Genomic DNA, 24,279 nt, shown 5'->3' with positions numbered 1-24,279 from the left:
TGCATGTAAGAACTTTCAATGTACTGCCTGCAATGTAAAGGTCAGCACACCATTTCCCATCTTTCGATAATCTCCCATCTGATGTTTTTCATCCATTTATAATGATCTAGAGTTGAGTTTTCTCATACCACATGTCTTTTGTAAAATGTTGTAGCTATCCTTGCACATTTCATCATTTTATAACAAACTGTTTCTGCATGATTGTTTTCTTTTCACAACAGGTCCTCTGATTGCCACCTCAGTCTTTTCCTTAAAATCTAAAACAAAAGAAAAAATGGATCAGATTGACGACATGGACTCTGAAATAAGTAGTATGAACCTTGACCTAAGTAAGTAGGAAATGTAGAAGTCATTGGTCAGGAGGTGAGAGAAGGAATCACACCCTTTCTCTTTTCTTTTCCTTTGGTCCTTCTCTATTACTTCATTGTTACAATACGCTAACATTATTTTTAATATGCCTTTCCCAATTTTCTCTTAGATCATGCAAGTATGTCACTATTTGTGTAAGATCAGCCCTTTCCTTTGAGCATTTGGAATGCATAGATGGGGTAGTGTATTATACCTTCCCAAAATATTATTGGTTTTATTGTAAAACTGGTGTATAGATTTGTATTGCTTTTATCACTGTTGCGTTGGAATTTGGGATCAGTGTTTTAGTGAAAAGATAGTTGAATGTGATCCATCGTCAATCAGTGCTTGCATCCCTAAATTACTTATTTTTTAGCTTAGAAGTATCACAGGAAGAAAGAAGGTCAGTAAGTAAACCCGATTAGATCCACTGAGTAGCCCTTTCACTATGTGTTACATGCAGATTTCTAAAGGAATTACTTTGGGGAGGTTCATGGTCTGATCTAACTTTCTTGAAGATTTCCAGATGAAACTGTTGTAGCATTCTGCCGACCAGAAAGATACCTAAGGGGTCTAAAGAGGAGCAATTACATCTGCAATTTTGCCAATTACGCCCTCATTATCACACAGGCGTATGTATAAAAACTCTTTGTGTTAAAAAAACATTGAGCAAATACCTTGCCTAACCTAAATGGTGAGGTATTCATAGTTTGATCTGTAGACAGTATAAATTATGTTTTGGTAAGTATCCAAGTGCTACTTCAGGCTTGTAAAAAATTTACTAATGAGAAACATTGTTAACCCAGGTTTATCCTGCCTAACAACACCTATGGAGTTCTCTTTTATTTTGGAGTTTACCTGCTATAGTCTTAACCTCTGGTTCCTTAGTGAACATAGCTATATCATATATCATCAGTGACAGCTGCTAGACAAAACTCCTGATCATCAGAAGAAATATGAAAACTCTTTAGCTAACTAATAAATGGTTCTAGAATCAATGCAAATAATAGTGGTGTGGGCATCCCAGCATGGTTCAATCCTAGAGGGCAGGGCAGTTGTTTGAGGCAGACCAAAGCGATTGGTCAATATTGAATATGGACCACATCTATCGGTACTAAAGGAAAGCCATATATTTTAATGGATACTATGAAAAAGTTCCACTTCTTCTTCTGTAGGCCTTCTCTTCATAAAAGAATGCCATTCCTAGAGGAGGCTTACAAGCATGAGCGTAACCAGAAAGAGTAACTAACAGCAAACTAATAGTGATCTTTGATTTTCCTACGAGGAATGTACCCATGCTGTTCAGGGGCACAAGTTTGGGTGACATCCTACTCACATATTTATGTTTTTTAGTTTTTTTGCCTTCGTTGTTTGTGAGTGAGATTGAATATATAAAGAGGGGATCTTTTTAGATATTGTAGCATTATGGACTGCAGCTTCCTAGTGATGCCATCTGAGCAATGAAGCGAGTATTGGCATGATGTCATTTTTTTAATGTTTTATAAAATGAATCCGGATTCCCATGATTACCAGCCAATGTATTATTACATAACCTCTGTAAAACCTGCATAACTTCCACCCTGGTGGCAGAACCTGACAAATATTCTTGAGCTTCAGCAGGTTGTTGGTTACAATGAAATCCATCTAGTACTGCTAATTACATTCCTTCTTAGATTATGGTTTGCATCTCCTAGTGTTTTGGTCTCTGTTTTCCTGTCTTTTAGTCAGTAACTCCAGTTTATTAAGCATCTGTTATATGGACATATTTGCTTTATCTCTATAAGTGTCTCTGTCTGTATTTTGATTCCTTTGTCGGCATTGGGTAGATACTTTTAAATTAAGCTTTAGAAGTCAAGTCTCCTCTATAGAATTAGTATATTCCTTGATTCAATCTCTGACTCTGTTATATCTGTTACTGACAATAAAAAGAGTGGAAAGGGGATTTTGATCCCTAGCTTTGGTGCATTGGATGCACTATCTCATGATTCACAAGATCCAAGTATGTGACTCCAGTGATTGTTGTTTCACAGTGTTCCTCTTTTTTTGAATTTGTTGTTTGATGACCTTCCTGGTACGGAGTGTTTCCAACTGAGTTTATTTTTTAAATAGCCATTCATGTTCACCATCCTGTAGAAAGCCCTCTTCCTTGCTAGCCCTCCAGAGGACCATTCAGCGGGGGCCGTCCAGAAATATTTTATAAAGACAAAACGGGTAACTTTTCTGAGATTGGACAGTAACTATTAGAACTAAAGAAGCTGGTCTGCAAGCTTCTTCTAAAGAGACTGACTAATGAAATACAACCACATGATGCCACAAGTTCTTTGCACTCTCGGCAAAGACTACCTTCCATGCAGAGAAAAGAAGGAAGCAGTAGAGAGGAAATGGGGGCTGGAGAATGCATTAGTGGAGACACAGCTAAAGAACTCCAATAAAAATAACCTGCTGCTTTTGCTGGAGAGGTCCTAGAGCTAATTTGGATAGCTGTCTCCTTCAGTTGTTTATGTGAAGAGCTGGAATCCTGCAATTCCAGCTGATGCAGCAGCGTCTTTGCAAGCTGAAGTTATTTGACTAGAAAATGACCAAGCAGTGGCTGGTAGTCGTATCAGGAGATACTGATCGCTTCTTTTTTTATACTTTTTTAAAATTGAGATGGCAAGAGATACCTTCAGAGACTTTCTCTTTATGACAGCACACATACAGCCTGATTTAGTAAAAAAAATCTTTCCTTCTGTATATTAGACTGTCACTGATATAGTGCTGATATTAGTTTCCATAGCTCTGGAAATTAGAGAAAGATTTAGCAGTAACAAGGGAGGAACCACCCAATTACTTCCACCTACATTCCCTGTATATAAAGATGTATGATAGATCATTTCACAGTGATGCAGGGGAAATGTTTGAATGTGGAAACCTCATGCAGCTATAGCTCTAAAGTACCCTTGTGTGCACAGACAAGCCAACATAGCTGGCGGGACCATACCCAGACTTGCAACTTTGCAGGTCCTTGTGGTCTTGAGCTCCAGTAGTAAAAGACAAGCGGTCTAGCCAGTAGCTCATGAAAACAAATGTAAAGGATCATGCATCTTGCTTAGGGTGTCTGAACAGGCTTGTCTCTGCCTGCTTCCAGGGTAGTTAACATCCCAGGATGGCATTCTATCTCTGCCCGCTTGAAACAATTGTATTGGCTCCCAGTTAAAAAACAAATGCAGGTTAAGGCCCTGATGGTCACAAAAGTCCAGAAAAACAGACCCTTTTTTTTAGGGATAGATTGTCTGCCTACATACCAATCTCAGATATGTTCTGAAGGGCAAAGCAAGGTTTCCTGACAATCCCTAAGAACCAAAAGGGGGCGTCACGCAGTTTCATTCTTGGCAGCCAGCTCTGGAATGAGCTACCCATTGAGTTAAGGAAGACCATCGCTGAACCTAATTTAAAAAATAACATGAAAACGTTCCTTTTACAATAGGTGTGAGCTGTTTAGGGTTACGTACTGTACCTCCGGGCTGCTTTGATTGAAGCAGCTATGTGCTATATGAGTTACAATCATTCATTGTCTCAGTGGTGGAGAACAACAATGCAAATGAAAGGATCAGAGTCACATGTCGGAAAGCAGCAGCACTCTGCTGTATTCAGCAGCAGTTTGAAGCATCTCATTCTAAAATGTCAGTGTCATCCTAAATAGTCTTCTTAATTGAGTAAAGGTCACACAAGTAATATTGCAGTCCTGGGGCAATCTCACTGCTTATTCTGGGGTATTCTGAGCTACAGTGGTATGCTTGGTACTGAATGACTGAGTTTAAAATTCCCACTACAACAGTGTCACAGCAAAATGAGAGATTACCAAAATATTGACAAGGTAAGTTTTATATGAAAGTGTAGTTTTACTATTCTTAACTTTATGCACCATGACTATGTGCATCTTCAAGATACCTACATTTGGAGTTAAGCATAGTAATTCAATACCCATCAATATATAAATTGGTTGTTGATATGTTTACTACAATGTTCTTGTGACACAATATTTATGTAGTCAATAATCTGATGTGCAACCAGTGCAGGGAAGATTTTTCAGTAGCGTAGGCCAACATTGATATCAGTCTGCTGCCATTTCTACCCCACAAATTCCTTGTGCACTTTTAGGAAATGTTCTTTCTGACATTTCCCGCTTGTAAGATACTTAAAACAAGTAACGTATGCAAATTGAACTCTTTTGTGTGAATGTGAAGTTTGTTTTGGCCTTTTTTTGGCAGGAGATGAGACTTTGAAGTCTGAGGGGCCACTCAGGAAAATAAAAATGTCAGCCAACCATCTGAAAGCTGCTCCAGACCCCGATCCAAAGGACACCCATGATGATCCCATCACAGGTTAGGAAGACATGGTGACAAATTTGTTTGGTCCTGATGAAACAGTATGCACTTGGGCATCAAATACTCCATAAACTGAGCCTAACCCTGTTTTGTCCACTGAAAGCAAACATGTTATTCAAATTACTGAGCCCGACACGCTACTTTTTGTCCTCTAGACATGTTATGGAACATATTGTAAAAGCTGGATTGCTTGTTCGATTACATTGCAGATCACCCATTTTGTATGTAACAAAGTCCAAAGGGTTCCATGTGACTATTTCAGATCAATTACGTACTTTTGATTTTAATCTCTAGAGTTTAGTGTGAGAGAAAGTTTGAGATTCATTGTTATTTTGTTTTTTTAACATCACTATCAGATCGGATAAAAAAAAATATCGTTTTCATTCAAAATGAATGTAACTTTTTTTCTTGGATGATGGTGGTGCAGCATCTACTGTGTTTCTGGTAATTAACTTTTTATTCACAGGGTAACCCCCATAAATCCAATCCTATCTATCCTATCTATCCTATCTATCTATCTATCTATCTATCTATCTATCTATCTATCTATCTATCTATCTATCTATCTATCTATCTATCTATCTATCTATCTATCTATCTATCTATCTATCTATCTATCTATCTATCTATCTATCTATCTATCTATCTATCTATCTATCTATCTATCTATCTATCTATCTATCTATCTATCTATCTATCTATCTATCTATCTATCTATCTATCTATCTATCTATCTATTCTATCTATCTATCTATTCTATCCTATCTATCTATTCTATCTATTCTATGTGTATATAGAGATCTATATTTGCTTTATTATTGCATAACATGTGAATAGTCCCTCTCTATTTGCAGCTTCTGTTTCAGTTCACAAATATAATATGTCAGTGGCACATGCAAGGTCTGCTTTGACCACCAACGTGCTTTCTCCATCGGTTAATGGGAATCCCCTTGCTGTCCGATAGGCAGTAGGGACAGGGCGCATTTTCTTTCACATATCCACTCTTTCTAGTTATTCCTCCTCTGCTTTTCCTGCATTTGTTTATGAAGCCTTAAAATCACTACAGACAATTTCAGAAGATCCTTTGTACCTGTTAAGCATGCAACAAACCTAAGTCAGGCAAGGGGACACATTCCCGAGTACGGAGGAAGGTCATAAAATACCTCTGGGCATCTCTGGTCATGTTTGTGTGGCAACTTAGTTCTGGGGTACCGCACCCTCCTGGTCCAGGCTCTATGTTGGGCACCATGGTGCGTTAGCCCTAATTTATTGGAGTCACACCAGGTAGCTCCCCTAATCCCCCAGAGGCAAGCACAACCTTTTCTTTCTCTCCTGAGGTAGGCTCGAGTGGTGTCAGACAAATCTGTCGGAGAATCTCCAATAAAAAGTAGTAGTCACATTCTCGATCACTCCACTGAAATCAGTACACACACAGACACAATAGTAGGTGTTTTACTAAATGATTATTTATTATACTCTATATTTATATAAATCATGTACACTAGAATGATTGTAAGTATTATATACAGCTCAGCAGCAATGATGCAATTTAGGGCAAAGGTCAAATAGGCCCCAGTCATATTTCATCACATCTCCCTATCCTAATAGTTTGACTTCAGTTGGTTGTAACCAGCCATCTTACAGCTGGGTTGGGTAAGTGTTACATAATATGTTAATATGCTGCGTCATGAAATGTCTCCACACGTACCTTGTGGCATCTTCAGGCTTCAAGCTGGACCTCCATGTTTGAGCACTCCCTCCAGCAATGAGGCTTTGAATCGCCCTTGTGTCGATGCCTTAAATGCCTTTTCTAGGCCTTGTGCTCAATGGAGCAAGGGGTTGGTTAATGCGTTGCTCCCATATCATTATACAAGATATCTGAACTATGCTTCTTGTTTCAAAAAGAGTATTCAGACATGTATTGCTACTTTCCTTCCTTCTTCCTACAGGAACAAACAGACACGTTCATCCCTCTCATAGCTATCTTTCAGCTATCACCTTTACAAACATTGCATACACCAGAGTTTGGACATTTTCCTTTTTGGTTCTTTTAACATGAGTAAAACAAGGGCAATCCAAGTACCTATTTATGAGCTGGAAAAACACGTTAGCCTGCTTTCTAGGCCTTTCACTTGCACAACACACGCACTGTCCAAAAGCAAAGACAATGTTATGTTAGGTGGTATTGTATGGAACCATGCCTGTATTGCATGCAACACAGAATAATACACATAGAAGCCTTGCCACACTCTTGAGTTGGATCTTGATGTCTAGCTTTTTGCCTGTGCAAAACAGATTGCGGCACATTAGAATAAATAGATTTTTCTGACTCTATTACTGTTTAGCAGGAAGTCTCGTTTTAATCACTTCTTTAAAGAGATCACCTGTCTTTGTGGTCTCACTAACACAAATTTGAATCTATTAGTTCCCAAGTCTGACGGATTGGTTTGCCAGACTGATATTGTGTGGCCATGCGTCATGACACTGAGTGGAGGGAGACATGCAGACTGGACTCGTTAAAGATTTTCAAGATATTCTCATAAGATGAATTTACGTACAATTGATCTGAATGGAACTCATTAGCAAGGTAAGTTGTTATTCGGATGACACAATCTTTTCTGTGACAGTTCAGATCATGTTTTTTTCTCTTTGATTCTCAGGACATGTGATTGTTAAGCCAGATGCGGCGTACAGAACCTCAAAAACCTGCCAATACCAGAAAGATGCTCCTGACATATATACGAGGGACAGTCAAGATGACCCTACATCAGGTCAGGAAAATATCTTATCATTTTGTTTCCACAAGATAATGCACATTAGAAATTACATTATATTACCTGAATGCAAAAAATTTAGTTACAAGGATTAATAATCATCCCAGTTAACTTAACCCCAGTAATGTTAAAGTCAGTCTTGTCTGTATATATGAAGGAACACATGTTTGCATTTGCTAAATAGTCCTGCAGCTTTGTCGGTAACAGCCACATTTGTCACCCCTCGATGGCAACTCGCTTTTTCTACTGTTCATCTATGTTAAAAAGTCTCTTATACCTATTCTCTTTGGCCTCAATTTGTTTCCATAGACAGATGTAGGCACACAATCATAGAATGGGGAAGTCTTTCATGTCACGTTTCATCACCATTGCCTTGAATCATTCTTCAAGGTCTGTTTTCAATCCATGGTCCTACCAGGCCCATGAAGGCACCATACTGAAACAGGTGCATAGTCCCAGCAAGCACCAGTGCGCACCCAACAACCAATGCACTCTAGACATTAAATTTGAGAGCTTGCACCTGTACTGGGGGATGGGGGGGGGGAGGGGGTGAAAGGCAGAGTTGTGGTTTCAAACTGACACTTTGTTTTTCGCTACAGACTTACTGGCCTGTTTTTGCAGGAACCCCAGCTCAGGTTTATTGTGCCTCCTAAAAGAATTTTGCCAAAGTACCCAACGCGGTCTTACAGAGAAGATGCAGAAACATGCAAATGAGTGAATACCCCTGTGATATTCTAGAAGTGGCAAATCTGTGCACACAAACTTGACATTACAGAAGGTGCTATGCAAGTGTCTGTGACCCATTCTGTAATACATAAGTGTCATAGGGCCTTATGTAGGTGGGCTGGCATTTACCACTTCATAAATACCGAATCATACCGATTCGGTATTTATGAAGTGGTAAATGCAATGTAGGTAATGAGTCGGTAAATATTACAGATGCGGAAAAATTCGGTAATTACCGAATCGGTATTTACCGATTCGGTAATGAGGCATACCTACCGATTCGGTAATGGGGGAGCACATGCAAGGGTGGCAGGGTGTCACATTGACACCCTGTTGCACCCCTGATTCGGCCATGTGTGCACATGTGGCGCACATACATGCCCTAAGGGCATGTATGTCTGCCACATTGCACACTTAAACGTGCACAAAAATGCTTTTTTACACATATTCGTCATTTACCACCAACCTTTAGTTGGTGGTAAATAACGAATCCCCACACCTACCACACACTCCCCCTACATCTCATTTCATGATTCGGTATTTACCGAATCGGTAATATTACCGATTCGGTAATATTACCGATTCGGTAATTTTACCGATTCGGTAAATACCGAATCATGAAATTCTCCCCCTACATATCAAAAGCCAAAATACCGGTCGGTAACGGTATAATTACCGAAAATCGGCCGTTACCGACCGGTATTTGGCTTCCTACATGAGGCCCATAGTGTGCAAACAAAATGGACGAAGGTCTGCTGCACCAGTGAGACACTTAAGTAATGAAATCCCTGCACCTTTTCCTTTTATTTCCTTTTTGCTTGGCACACAGAGTTTTGCCTTGTAATATTATATTATGTATATGCATTTCCAAACGTAGGTCCTGATTACAATGCCGTTGAGACCACCACTGACAGGCCATCGGTGACAGTCCCACCGACATATGGCCTGCGTTGTAATGTGACAGTCAGACCAATGTTAGCAGGTATGTGAGCCTACAAGGGATTTACTAAACCATATATTCATAATAATTTCTGCACTCAATGTAAACAAACTCTTTCCAGTTTTTTGTAGTTCAGTTACTTTGGATACAATTCTGATTATTTACATATGAACAGATCTTCAAAGTAATATTTATAACCCGGGTATATGTATTCAAAGAGTAAATTTATATTGACCAAAAATTGCAAAGGGTACAAAAAGGTAAAAAATATTCCATAGAAAACACAATGCAACCAGAAGTTACAATGATTTGATGTTACAAATAATTCATTGTTACAATTGTGAACACCTTTTCTAAATATTCGTAGGGAAATGTAACCCAACTATACGGACAACATAACCTTCAATACAATGATACAAAAATAGGTGTAACTGTCGACATTTGGGTCTAAAGTTGTCTATATCCGCTAGACCATCTTCAGGACATTTGGTATGGAGATGAAGAACCCTTCGGAAGTGATGGGAATAATGTTTAGACTTTATACTATTATCCACAATCAAAACACGTGGTAGCTGAAAAGCCTCCCACTTGTCCCAGCAATAAATGCCTGGTGGTTAAGAGATCGATGACCGTTAATCAGGTTGTAAATGAACCCTCTGGTCCAAAATCCACCCAAATCTGTATTTCGCCGAAGTTAAATCCAAAAGATGTGCCGCTTGCTCATAGCGACGTGATGGTGGGCGGTGGTCCAACCGCTCGGCAGCATTATGATGCCCTTAGTGTTCATCATTTACGTGGCCTCTTTTTGCTGGTCGTGAAATTCCAATTTACCTTGAGACAAAGATTATCTTTGATAGATTGTGCATTCATTGTGTTTCTAAAGCATTTGTCGCGCAGGACTCGATTTACGCACATACTTTGAAAAGTCAGAAACGTACTCTTTGCAGATTTTCATGTATGTGAATGAAATCTCTGACGCCGTATATTTCTTTACCTGTAACTGTAATGGCTCTTCTGATCTGACTCCTAAAATCTATCATTATACTGCCCTTATATTTAGGTTAAAGCCTACCAGACATCTTGGGGGCATTGCAGAAGCTAACCGTCCATTGATTAGCTTTGGCTCTGCTTTTTAGTCATTCGCATTTGCTTGCATTTGTTTTAGCTTCTGCAGGTTGTGTTTGTCCCTCCTGTGGATCATGGCCTTTTTACCATCTCTCTTATTGGCAGCTCCTATTCTCCCATGAGTGCTCGCTCTTCAGGAACAATTTTTTTATTTTTGTGGAAGAACTTCATGAGAGTGAATGTTTTCCATTTCTCACTCGTGTTTCCCCTTAAAACAGACAGACTGCGCTTCGTATTGCAGCTCTTATATAACGTTTTTCAGCTTTATTGGCTTTGGTTTTAGACTCCTTTTGTGCAGTAAGTGGCGTTGTTGTCGTTTACACATATAACTTTGTTAAGACGCATGCCCCTGGGCGCCCAGTATTGCGTCCTTTGCACACCTCTTAAGCATACATTTATGCTTTGTCGTTTATATTTATCTGTTTCTATGTTCATGCTTGTAGCAACAATATTCCTTTTTGAAATGTGCATCCGCATTTGTAGCTTTATTTTAATACTTTTAAACACCACTCTTTCTCATTACAAGCAACCCTGTGTTCTGTGTCTGTCCCAGGAGGCTTGTTTCCAGTACAGGGAGGACCTGGCTTGGCAGTTCAGATTGGATTGTTCCAGTGGGGAGCAGGGTCAAAACTGATTTGCATATGGTTGGGTCCAAACTGGGGTGGCATGGTGAGCAAAAGACCAATGGATTAGACCCAGATCTCTTGACTAGAGGTGAACGGTTGAAATGTTTCAGCACCCCGTCCATCATCCTGTTATGTTTGCTACGTTCGCCCTAAGTGGCCAAAGGTATGTTGAGACGTGGGTCCCTTGCTTGCTGTACCACTGGATTAAAGCTAACCTGGTTGATGACGAGTGAATCCCCAAAACTGGTCCCAGTATGATTGTTTCTGGTCCAGGGAAGACCTGCCTTGGCAGTTCGGTCTGGACTGTTCCCATGAGGAGCAGGGTCAAGACTGATTTGCATATGGTTGGATCCAAACTTGGGTGGCATAGTGAGCAAAAACATTATGGATTAAACACAGATCTGTGACTGGGGACAAATGTTTGATTTGTTCTGCATTCCATCTATCATCTGTTCTTTTTGCTTGTGTCTGTTTTTAACATACTTCTTAGCCATTGATTCCTGATTGTTAAACTCCTGCAGTGCACACTAATGGGTTTTTATGCAGCTGCGAACATCCTAAACAATCAATTTTATCGCTTATACGTTTTTGGCATCTCTTTTATATCAGCAGTAATACATTTTAAAGTTCACATTTTCAGCAACAACATGCTTTTGCAAAATGCCCACTAGTGTGCATTGCGGGACTTTAACAAACAGAAATTTATGCTAAAGCAATATGTTAAAACAGACACAATGCTGGTAACGTGAAAGGCTGGTTATTAAAAATCTTAAAATAAAACTACAAAAACATGGGATGTGCAGTTAGAAAAATAATGTTTTTGCTCCAAGCATGAATATAGAAATGTATTAACATACATGATAAAGTATTAATATGTGTTTTGCAGTTTTAAAAGGAGGCGATACAGACCACAGGGGTGCAGGGGTTAAGAAAAAACGTTCTACATGTACACGGCAACAAAGAAAGATACTTGATGTGCAAAGCGAGCCTGAAATTAAAGCAAAACAACGCTGACAAATTTAAATACTCCCGCAATAATTCCATGGCATGCATGACTGCTCCCTGTAAAAACAAGGAAATGCTTACTTCACATCTTCAGTTTTGGTTATTAAATGACATTGAACAATGAGCCTTTAATACTCATGGGGCACGGTGCAACTGCTCCTGTTACACCGACTGTGAGACCCATTTGCCCACACATTTACCTACTCTCTCAATCTTAGCCGTGGCAGGCCTAACATGGGTCGGCTGCATCAATAACAAATTCATGAAACCGCGAAATGAATTATTATTTTTTTATATTGTTTTCTAATTTAAAGAAAATTGATCCCAACAGTATCCTGACTATTAAACATTCATGAGCAAGCCATCCTTTAAAGTTTAGTGTCCTGTAAAATCTAACACACTTTTCTATTTTTTTATGTGAAATACTAAAATTACATTTCAACTATTAGACAAGGAAAACACAGTACTTTGCTACTGCCAATCTTTTTGTACAATGCTTTTAGCACCATCTTAGTCCCTCAGCCTTCTGAGGCTGATATATTAGGTTAGGTGGCATTGAAAACACCACACATTGTATTAGAACATTAGGATCTCTGTATCTTTTTAATCCACACTAACAAGATCTTCAATTGTTGGCTACATCAGACGCACTCTTTTCTACATAGGCGTGTACGTCCGCTTGGGTGCTTTTCTTTTAAAAGTACTCTATAGCCTTCATAAGCCGTTAACGTTTTTCAGTCATGATCCTATTTACTGTAATCACAATTTATTTTTCTTGCCTGTGAGTTTTCTTTCCTCGGTGCACTCTCTGTTTCTAATGGTTCAAAGTGTGTTTTTTTCGCTGCTTTTACGCAGTACTGTCACATTCCGTAAACAGTTTGTTTAGCCTATCAATTGCGGGTTATTTTTAATCCTTACTAACGTGCCAGGCGCGGCCGGCACAAGTAGGTGGGGGGGAGTCGACAGACGACGGGATAGTAGTAAAAAAAATGCTTTTATTTGAGTTCATAAAATCATAAAAGGGTGGAACATACCGCCATGGGATATACACGGTAAACAAGATCAAAATTGCAGCAAACCATTTTTTATAAATAGTGAAGTAATTATTCCAAGGTCCAAAATCTTTGTAAAAATGATATCTCGACCAGAGGTCTTTAAAATGTAGTTGGAAACATGTCTATGCCTCTTGCTTCAGGTAAAGTTCTTGTGCCGAAGAGGGGAAAGGGAGAGAATAAAGCTGTTTAAAAGTTCTGAGGAGGACTCAGCCCGACTGCTTGATGGACTACTGGTCATCTGTCCTTATCAAATTCTTTGATCACTTAGTCCTTCTTTTCAAGTTCTTTTGCTGCTATGTTCAGGAATTTTATTGTTTTACTCGACAGTTGAACAGAGGAACCACTGAGACATTATATGACTGCCACTCTGCAAGTCCTTAATTGTTCTTCTCTCAAGATTGTCCTTAAAAGGATCTTCCTCGTATTGTATAGAGCCGGGCAGATACATAGTAGATGTAATAAAGACTAGAATTAGGGAATAGGTTTGATGTTTTTTCCGACATGGATGATTGTGATTGAAAATTACAGTTTGGGCAGGGAATGAGGGAAAGTCAAATTGGAGGTGGAGTTGTGGGGAACGATATTGTGTTATCTAATGAGGCTGATGATCCCCAATGCAGTGATGGGTTTCTCCTGGGTGCGGAAAACAGTGCCGCCATTCGCTCTCGTCCCCCTACCCATACTTTGCCTGTGGGAGAGAGTAGTAGCAATAACACCCAGCTAGTAAACTGGGAAGTGTATTCCGGAATACCCACTCCAGGGAGTATAGACAAGGAAATAGGAGTTATTCCCCCTCCACCCCCTAGTGGGAAAGATGTTATTCGACTGATATCCTGGAATATAGCAGGGTTAGAAAGGAAACTAACTATCCCGGACTGGAACATCTTTATCGAAAAATTTGATATATGTATGTTCCAAGAAACCTGGAGCTTAGTTCCAATTTACAAATCGGGATATGCCACCTTCTGTGTACCTGCTCACAGCAGTGGCAAGGGTAGACCTTCTGGGGGCCTACACATTTGGATAAAAGTTGATCTAAACTGGAATATTTCAGCTCATGATTCCGAGTGTAGGGATATTCAACACCTTACCTTGCCAGGCCAGGCACGGGGAAACAAGTTGGAGCTTTTTAATATCTACGCTAGAGGGACTCAGGGTGGTAAATTGTCTTGTACTTTTATAACTTTGGACCAGGTATTAGCTAAGTGCCCATTAAATTCTAAAATACTTGTGGGGGGAGATTTTAACTGTACATTCGAACCTTTAAGTGAGGATGATCCCCTGGGCCTAGAGGAGGACGATGCTAGCTGGTCTATTCCTGCCTTGACATTACCCCCGATTAAAAAGTGGTCTGCAAAGGCGCTACAGATTAACACCCTTACGGTGGACCATAACCTAAGAGCAGTAAATGGTAGATCCCCTTCCGATCGGGACGGGGCAATGACTTTTAATAGACTCAACAGTCCGTCCAGAATTGACTATATTTTATTGGACGTCACTATGTGGCATGATCTGGTTGACATGGAGGTGAGCCCCTCACAAGATAGTGACCACAATCCCTTATGTATGTCTTTAAGATGGCGGGACTTAAAAAGCAATCAAAACCCAGCCAAATTAATGACAACAAAGGAGGTGATCCCATATGCTGGCAATCGTAGATTGAAATGGGAGAAGGTAGCTTCTCACCCAGACAAACTGGCAATGATTAAAAGGTACATAGATGGGCTGATCACTGAGCTGAAGGTTATAATCAAGGTGTCAGAGGTGGGCAATGACTCGCTCTTCCCACAAATCTATACTAATGCCATTGAAGCAGTTGGCAAATTATTCTTAACCCGGTGTCCTAAATTAAATGCACCTAAACCCAGTAATCCCTGGTATTCTACAGAATGTCGGGCAAAAAGACGCAAGTTAACAGTTGCCCTTCGCAATAAGAACCAATTGTTGGTGAGAATAGCTAGGAGGGAGTATGCGGAAGAACAAGCTCGGGCAAAAAAAGAATGGGAGGAACTGTATTGGCAGGACCTTAAAAATGCATCAAGAATGAAAAATAGTTCACTATTCTGGGATCTGATTAATAAAGCCAGAAATTATAATAGGCCTCTGATGGCTAATCACATCACTAGTCAACAATGGCATTCCCATTTTTCAAAAATCTATGATGACCAAGATGCACCCAAATATTTGTGTCGAGCTCCGGTTTTTTCGGATGAAAACTCATATGAGCCTTCCGAGGTTTTAGAGGCCATAAGACACCTAACCCCTAGGAAGGCAGCAGGCCAAGATGGCATCCCGGGGGACCTGCTTATAAAAGATTCCGTAGATTGGGCTTCAGCTATTGCATTAATAATGAACTTGATAGCTAGGGGCCATCCTGTCCCAGACTCGTGGAAGGGGGCAGAAGTAATCACGGTCTACAAGAAGGGAGATAGGGAGGACCCCGCCAACTACAGACCAATCAGTCTGATAGACGTGATTCAGAAAGTGGTTGGTAGGGTCGTCATTCTGCGGGTCGGTACTTGGATGGATGAGAAGCAGGTTCTTTCTCACTACCAGGCCAGATTCCGGAGGAAAGTAGGTACAATGGACCAGGTCTTCCGCTTTTTCTCGATCTACTGGAAAACTGTGTTAATCAACCAGGGTAGTCTTTATTTGGCCTTTATAGACCTGAGGATGGCGTTCGATCTGGTCCCTCGTGCCAGGCTATGGGAAGTTTTGGAAGAGCTAGGCGTGCCAGGCTACCTACTGGACCTTATAGTTAAGCTCCACGAGGGTAACTACGCAAGAATCAGATGGGGTACACAAGGCCAATTGACTGAGAGGGTGCCCGTGAGGAGGGGAGTCCGCCAGGGTTGTGTCATGGCGCCGACTCTATTTTCCCTATTTGTAAATGGTGTGGTGGATTATTTGGGAATGGAGCCGGCGGATGCTCCATCCCTGGCGGGAGAAAAAATACCAACTCTCCTCTTCGCGGACGACACTATCTTGATCTCAAAAACCCCGACAGGTCTCCAAAAGTTATTGGACCGATTTAGCGATTTTTGTAATGATAGGGGTCTTACAATCAACACCTCGAAAACCAAACTTATGGCCATAGCACCCTCCCGGAAAATACGGAATAATTTTTCGCTTAATGGTGAGTCTTTGGAAATGGTGGAGTCCTTTGACTACCTGGGAGTAAGGGTGAATAGCCGGATGTGCTGGACTGACCATCTGGCTAAAATGTCATTAAATTTTAAAAGAGTTGCAGGGGTGGTAATGCGCGAACATAGATTGTCAATGAGTAAACCCGTGGCCCCGGCCTTAGCTATTTACGAAGGCCAAATATTACCTAGTGCCCTGTACGGTTCTGAGATCTGGGGGTTTGAAAATATCTCGGATTTAATAACCTCGGAAAATAAATTCCTGAGAGATTTGGTTGCCCTACCTATTTCTTCCCCACTGACACCCTTACGTCTAGATATGGGCAGGCGTCCCCTCAAGGATATTGTGCGCTTGCGCCCCTTACTTTTTTGGTGCAGGCTGAGAAGAACTGAGGAGCTTAAGAACTATGCTGCAGCATTGGACGAACTTATCTTGTTGGACAAAAGTAACAGGATTAAGTGGTTGTGTAATCTACGGAAGCTGGTGGGATCCTTGGGTCTAAGTGATCTATGGAAAAACCAATCTCCCCCACCTAAATTAGTTATTAAGAAGCTTTATTGGGAGTGGGTCCAGCTGGAGTTCTCTCGTAGTGGCAATAGGGGTGCTCTCACTGAGCGGTTTCTGGATCATAAGAGGTCGAGGTTATTTGAACCACTTCTTGACTACATTGAGAAACCCCTTGATAGATCACTATACTTAAAAATTAGATTTGGAACCCTCCCTGTAAATGCTTTTACTTTTGGGTGGAACTCATATGGTAGTCCAACTAAGGCGTGCCCGTGTTGTGCAGCCCCCACTGAGTCCTTGGCACACCTCATGTTTGCTTGTCCGGCTTACAAGGTTCCCAGGAGGATATGGCTAAAACCAATATGTAGGGGCCTGGGCATTCGTTGCCATGTAATGGCCCTGCGAATACTCTGTACTGAAACATCCTCCACCTCACTGGTGTGTGGTGTCGCTAAATTTATTGGGAACGCTTGGGTGATTTGCACGAGGAAACTAAAGGCCCAACTTAATACGTAGACCGGGATCGTTTGTTATTATGATGATTTTAACATTGTCCCTTGTAAATGTAAATTTATGTATTATGTGGCATAAATTATAGTGTTTTTATCACATGTTCAACTAGGTCATGTTATTGTATACTTACTTTTATGATGAAACTTTTATCGAATAAAGTATTACAAACAAACTAATAAAGACTACTACATTTCCACAGAGGCAGCAATCTGTGGTCGACCATGTCCGTAACCATTTTGGAGTAAGATCTGTTGTGGTGAAGGACCCCAGTCTCAATAGGGTCAGTTTCCTCTTGTAGTGATCTGTGAAGCCCTCTTGTAAATATGGTTGAGGTTTCATCAGTTTGTAGGTAGGCATTATCATCCATGCATGACTTCAACCGGCCAATAGAGTTTTATCTGTTTGCTGCGATAGTTGTTTGATGGCTTTATTGGTAATTTGTTTAAATGGGGAGTATGACATTGATGTATGCCAGGCTTCCTCGAGCTTTAGCGTTGAAATGGCTTGCTTTAAAATTCGAAATATGGACTTGTTCGATCTTGATTGTTTTTCGACCTCCTCCCAGCATTGATGGGCTAGCGTGTTTCGGCTGTTATGCCTTCTTCCAGTGTCACAGTGCTCAGCGCAATAACTTTCTTTTTTATGTCCATTACATGTGACCTGTAATGGACATAAAAAAGAAAGTTATGGCGCCGAGTACTGTGACACCAGAAGAAGGCGTAACAGCTGAAACGCGTTTGTCTTTGTGATTAATTAAATCAATAAGAAATGACCCCTGAGAGTGTACGAATCGCTTTCATTTCCTATGGGAAAACTCTGATATATATTATGTTATGTTAAAAATGTCTTGTAAAACGCACATACACCGATTGGTTTCTTGGCGCTGTCCTAGGATTTTGACGGAGCCCTATGTGTTTGGTTATTAGCTTAGTATTGAGTGAGGTTTAGCGAATATATATATATATATATATTCTCCAGCAAATGCCACCCTGTACTGCCGAACTTCTTGCAAATGGGTGCTTCCTTGCATGGCAGTGGCTACTCCGCAAGAAGTTCGGCAGCACAAGGTGGCATTTGGTGGAGAATTGTTGTAATACTGCCTCAACCGCCGCTGATTTTCAGGGATTAAGTGTCTGCTGACACGTAGTCACCATTACCGTAATGAGAGGATTTTGGTTACTTAAACCTGCTCCTGCGGACACTTGCCTGAGATAAAAAGGCAAGATGAGGAACTGATATTATTTATGCCACACGTGATGAGTGATGATACTAATAATTAAATTGTTGCTGCATGCTCGTTTCTACCGAGTGACTAGACTGCACTTATATGTCTTTATGAGCAGGCAGCCACCTTCCCTAAGAGAAATAAGAGAAACAGACACATGAAGTAATGGTGGACACGATGTTGAGACAGCGAAGGAAATGCTCAGTCCGTCATCACTCACCTAACAGTAACTGTCCAATGGAAAGGAGGACAGGACTGTTTAAATTGTAATTTATGTAAATGTAAATGTGATTGGCACTAAAAATGCTGTTGAGCTGAATCGCTGTTTGCCGCAATATTATTAAATAATGGTTAGATACTTCACATATTACATCACTCATGACATGTTCTATGATATAATTTATGACATCACTGATGAGGACATCATCGAATGAGTGTGCTGGTTTATTTTATAGTTTACATAGTGGCAGGTAACTACCATATTACTTTTCTACATAATTACAGCCTATGTCCAGCTAATAGGAGTAAGTGTTTATAAAATGCATGTGCTCCTAATGCATCATAGGTTTGTAGAGGTATTGAACATGTTACAAAATGTTTCACTGAAGAGTAACCCAGTGTGCAGGTGACAGTCGACAATTTGTTTCCATTATGTTTCACACACGTTTTTAGGCTCTGCAGAAAAGGTTTGCAACAGGGAAAAGATTCTTCATACAACATACTAAGTATTGTAAGCATCCTTGAGTTATTCGACTGAATTGTCTCAGCATGACAATTTCTAGATAACATAGAAGACTGTGTGCACCAGGTATTAAGCTATGTACATGTGCTTTTTTTGCTTCTGATGATTGGCTATCTGTAACGTTTTCACCACAGTAGGCAGTCTACAGGTAGTATCATATTTAACACCTTCAGACGTTGCTCATTAAGCGAATAGTGTCTTTTTCGATAAGTATGTTTCATAAAGTGTACACTGTTCTTAGTAGATACTTTTTAATCCCCCATAGTGTATTTCTCATGGGAGTTTCACTTTCTGCAAACCATGTGGTGCAGGGTAAACTCTCCATAGAGTGAATACTGTTTACAGTAGACACTACTCTTGTCATATCAACTTAATTTCTCAATGTTGTTTCGGTGACTGTCGGGGGTTTGATACAGATGAAAGCTATCCGAAGTAGGGCATTCCATTTTGAACAGACGTTCAGTATTTTTAAGAACTTTACTTTTTCTGAACAGTTGTATACAAACTGAACACCGTATGCAAAGAGGGTTCCCTAAATGTCTGTGGTTGATTGTTAATGTGACTACGCTACCCATAAGTACATGGTATAGGGTCAGTGTGACACAAAACCCACGCTTTCTAAACCAAAGGGAGTTGTATCTGTGATGGCATTAATGATGCCTCATATTCTTCTGAGCTGTTTTGTACTTACTTTCTGAGCTCTAATACTATATCCGTTTATAGTGCAATGTGTTAAAAAAAAGCTTGGATGATGTCATTGATGATGTCATCAATGATGTTATTAGTGATATCAATGATATCATTTGAGATCTAATTCGTGATGTCATAAATGATGTCACAGAACATGTCATGAGAGGTGTAATATGTGAGGTCATAAGCAGTGAATGGTGGGAGTGCAAATTATAGTGAGGTCTGCTAGCTATAACTGGTGAATTTATGTGTTTTTTTAAGTGCTAAACGTTAATGTTGTCACTGGCAAATTCACCTAATTATAACAATAGTTTAACCTTTGGCTTTTTTGGTAATTTTAAAGTTTTTTTAGAAAACAAAACCAGATATTTCTCACACCTAACTATAATGTCACCATAACCTTTGTTTTTTCCCCATCCTCCAGTGTTTTTTGTAAAGGGGGAGGGGGGCTTGTTAGCCCCGTCCCAAATCTATTATGGCCCTGGGGAACCCATTCCCCAGGGCCATATATATTTTAAAGGGGCGGGGACCGTGTGGCCCCCCTTCTGAAACCTCATTAGGCCTTGGAGAACCCATCTCCCAGGGCCTTATTTATTTTGAAGGGGAGGGTGGCCGCATGACCCCCACCTCCCTGGCCTTAATAGGCCCTGGGGACCCCATCCACAGAACCTTTTTTTTTAATAAACAGGAGAATGGCTGCATGGCCAACCCTCCCAACTCTTATTAGGCCCTAGGGACCACATCCTCCAAGGCCATTGTTTTATTAAAGGGGAGGGGCCCCCTCCCAAGCCTTTTTCGGCCCTGGGACGCCCTACTTAAAGTAAAAGGCCATTATCAGCACCGGGGACCCAAACTCCTGGGACCCACATCAATAAAGGTGGGTGCTCACAGGGAGCACCCACCATACATTTGTTGAAGGGTGCCAGGGGAGCTTCAGGACTCGTGGCCCCAGCCGGCTTCCTGAATACAGAGGGAGCTGGCATTGCTCCTGCCCGGAAGGAGCAGAAACTGATGCTGCTTCCTCCAGGCGGGAGCAGTATTTTGATCTGTTTCCCTGCCCACTTCAGTGTGGGCTGAAAACAGATCAAAAATCTGCTCCCAGAGGCCAGGAGCATTTTCAAAGCGCCCGCCTACTGGGAGCAGACTCTGGGTTTGTTCCCGCTTGGTGAGAGTTTTGAAAATGCTCCTGCAAAGCAAGAACAAACACAGGTTTCTTTTCCATTCTGGTGCAGTGAAACAGCTATGTCGTGGTGGTGGGCTCCCCGGGACATAGCATGTGAACCGGCCCCAGGGCATGGGGTCCCTGGGGACCATAATGGCACGGACAGGGTGGGGATGTGCGGACCCCTCCCTTAAAGTAATCAGCCCTGGGGGTGGGCTCCTCCGTGCATTTATTGGCTTGGGGCACGCACCCCCTCCCCATTTTGAGTATTCTCGGTCCTGGGTGTCAGTTCCCCGTGGCGTCGGCTCCTCAGGCCTCGGGAGACTCAGGGAGGGAGCTGGGTGGCCCCCTCCCCTTTTTTCATGATTATGACCTGAGCTCCCCGGGGCCTTTTATGGCTAAGGGAGTGGGCCACGCAGTGCCCCTCCCCTTTATGAATACAGCCCTGAGGGTGGGCTCACCAAGGCAGGGGAGGCAGAGGAGGCGGGGAAGGAGGCGGCGGTGTGGTGGTGGTGGTGGTGTTGGTCTGTTTGATAGAATTAGAACAGGAAAGTGGACAGTGTTTCAGAAGATGGGTGAGAGACTGTCTTGCTTCGCCTATCAGATAACACAGAATCTCCCACACTGTGGCTCAACACACACAGGGCGAAGCAGGAGACATAACACAAAACAAACACCTTTAGAAAACGGCTTTATTTTACAAAATGCAAAGACTCTCTTTTTAGAATAAGGCTTGGGGTTTTATTTTACACAATGCTCTCTAACAGAAAGGCTTTCCCAGATGCCAAAATAACAACATTCAAATACACATAGAGATATATATATTTATATGCAAGCAATAATAATACACTTGGTAAATGCAACAGTTAAATGCATGAATAATACCATGGATAAACAAGCAGCAAATAATATAAGCTAAAACTCATGCAAATATAATATGCTGGGCGTCCTGCAAGAGATCAGAAAAATATATACACACTCGATGCATCAAATGATTACTTTGGAGATGCACCTCGCTCATTCACACATCACAATGAAAACACCTCAAATGATCAAAGCCACTGGCCAAACATCCCAATGGCAATAATCAAAACTCAACACTTCCCCTGGTGCAAACATTTGACTTTAGCCCACTCCTGACCCTGGGATTAAACAGCCGGGATAAGAGCCTCAGCAACTAGGGTTCCGCTGAACCAAAGTAGACACGTCCGTCCCCATTCGGATTCCAAAATCCCAGTTTCTAAGTCAACAACCCTCAGCTTTATAATCTCAAAACACACTAGAAGGTTCTAGAAACCTTCCCCCTGCACCAAAGGAATCTTACCAGGACTGGCAAGCTTCCAAGCAAGCATTCCATGGCAGGAAGGAGTTCCCACATTCCCTCTACAATCTTGCATGTTCCAGCCTTTATCTTGACGAAGCTCACGAAAGCCTTCCAGGGTACATTAAACAATCTCTCACAAAAACAATCCTTGAACGTGATTAACCCAAACAACTTGCAAGCGTGGCTGTGCGCGCAGATAAAGCTCAAGCAAGGCAGAGTCCGAATTCAGGATGACATGAGGCCATGTCAAAGCCAATAGTAAGAACTTAATAATACTACCAATGTACAACACAATTTATATTTGTGCACCGCTGCTTATAGCATCACATACTTCATCTCTCAATGTACAACACAGAGCACATTTGTGCACCACTGCTTATAGCATCACATACTTCATCTCTCAATGTACAACACAGTGCACATTTGTGCACCACTGCACTTCGAGACCAAAAAGTACATTCCACACCTCCCTCTCTCTCATGCTTTCAAATGCACATCCCACACGTTCTGTTCTTGGCAAGGCTGTCCTACTCAGTGACAGCTCCCTCTGAAAGACTGCAAGGTTAAAAGATTTACACCTTTAAGAGAAGCAAGGCATATGCAGGACGTCGTACATTCAGGCTAGGGTCAAATAACAGACCAAAGTCAATTAAATGAATGGTAGTCAAAGTTCATCACTGGGTGTCAGACCACAAGAGGGCCTCTAGCACTACAGAGATGGAACTTTTTTAACACACTGTGGGTATGCCCTCAATAGCAACCTTCAGGAGCAATGTTTGGACCAGCCTAATAAAGTTAACTGGATTTACTGCCAACCTAAACACCAAGTTAACATTATTTTGCATCTGGGATGAGCACACCCCTCCAAAATACAGCGAAAAATCAATGTGAAATTGAGTTGATAGGGGCGAAATCGCTGTGGAATGGAGGTCTAAGGGGTGAAGGTAGGAAGGAAACAGGCAGCTGAGCTCTCTCATACCAAGGACAGGCATGAAGTGCACATGAAGTACGAAATATACATCAAGCTGATCTAGGAGGAGGCAATAAAGGCACTGGCATGGCAACCAAGTAATTATTGCTGTTGATTTTTGTCCCATTATGACTTATTCATGAAATTTTGTAACCAGACTGGCAAGTTGATTGTTGACTTTAGTCTCTTATTACAAAATCAATACTTTTTTTGTATAAAAAAGAAAAAATGAAAGCTCTTAAGTCTCAAGTTTGTGGGCTCTGCCATGGAATGCCACTCCCCATCATTTATGTGGAATTTGCACATGCAAAATATTAAACTTTCATTGGCTGATATTATGTGTGAGGAAAATGTTTTACACGTGTTAGGTAAGGGTTTTTGAATGCCTTCCAGTCATACTTCCAAACATTGATGTGTGGTAATCAGATTTAACATTTGCAAATAGTTTTAAGATGGAGGTACTACTTTTTAAAAACTTGTTAATCTGCTGCTTTTTACAAAGAGTTTTTCAAATAAGTCTGATTTTCAATCTCCTGATAGCAAGAACTATCATTTGAATATATGCACTTAATTTGTCCGCTAGGATACCAAACACTCAATTCTGACAACAATCTAAGAATGGTGCAAGAGTTGGAGCCAGGATTCATGGAGGATTATGGTTCAACAAAAATAGACAGCAACAATCATCCACATTTAGGTAAGTTACAAATACTCTGGGGTTTTTTATAGTCAGATTGCACAGAGATGGCTCAATAAGTGAATTCAGGTTTGTGAGCGGAGTAGGTAGTGTGCTATTAAAGAAGGCCAGAGCAACTGCTCAGAAGTCAGACTGTACCTATTCTGCTATTGGTAGATGTTTTGATGCTGGTTGTGTACTGTCGGTGCTGGCTGAACTGTGCTATGTGTGTATGTTGAGTAGTGCATAAATGTCAAAGGAAAGCTGGATAACAAAATTACGTTAAAGCAAAGATAACTATAGAAGTCTACGAAGGGGCAAGATTATAATAATAATCTTGTCTGGGGGCCATCAGGGAGA

At 41.1% G+C, this 24,279-nt stretch overlaps 1 protein-coding gene across 3 annotated transcripts in view; it reads left to right on the top strand.

Moving 5' to 3' along the window:
- The window catches only part of LOC146861851 (uncharacterized), an 84,608-nt gene that overhangs the window by 25,667 nt on the left and 34,662 nt on the right, over positions 1–24,279 (top strand). For all 3 annotated transcript variants that reach the window (XM_085641014.1, XM_085641015.1, XM_085641016.1), the window contains exons 3-6: positions 222–329; positions 4,599–4,712; positions 7,376–7,486; positions 23,827–23,940. In XM_085641014.1, coding sequence (XP_085497140.1) covers positions 222–329; positions 4,599–4,712; positions 7,376–7,486; positions 23,827–23,940 — 447 coding nt within the window. The remainder of the gene's footprint in view (positions 1–221; positions 330–4,598; positions 4,713–7,375; positions 7,487–23,826; positions 23,941–24,279) is intronic.

Source organism: Triturus cristatus, chromosome 2_2 (assembly GCF_964204655.1).
Source record: "Triturus cristatus chromosome 2_2, aTriCri1.1, whole genome shotgun sequence".
Lineage (NCBI taxonomy): Eukaryota > Metazoa > Chordata > Amphibia > Caudata > Salamandridae > Triturus > Triturus cristatus.
The sequence above is the reverse complement of the archived record's forward strand: the minus strand, read 5'-3'. Positions and strand labels throughout refer to the sequence as shown.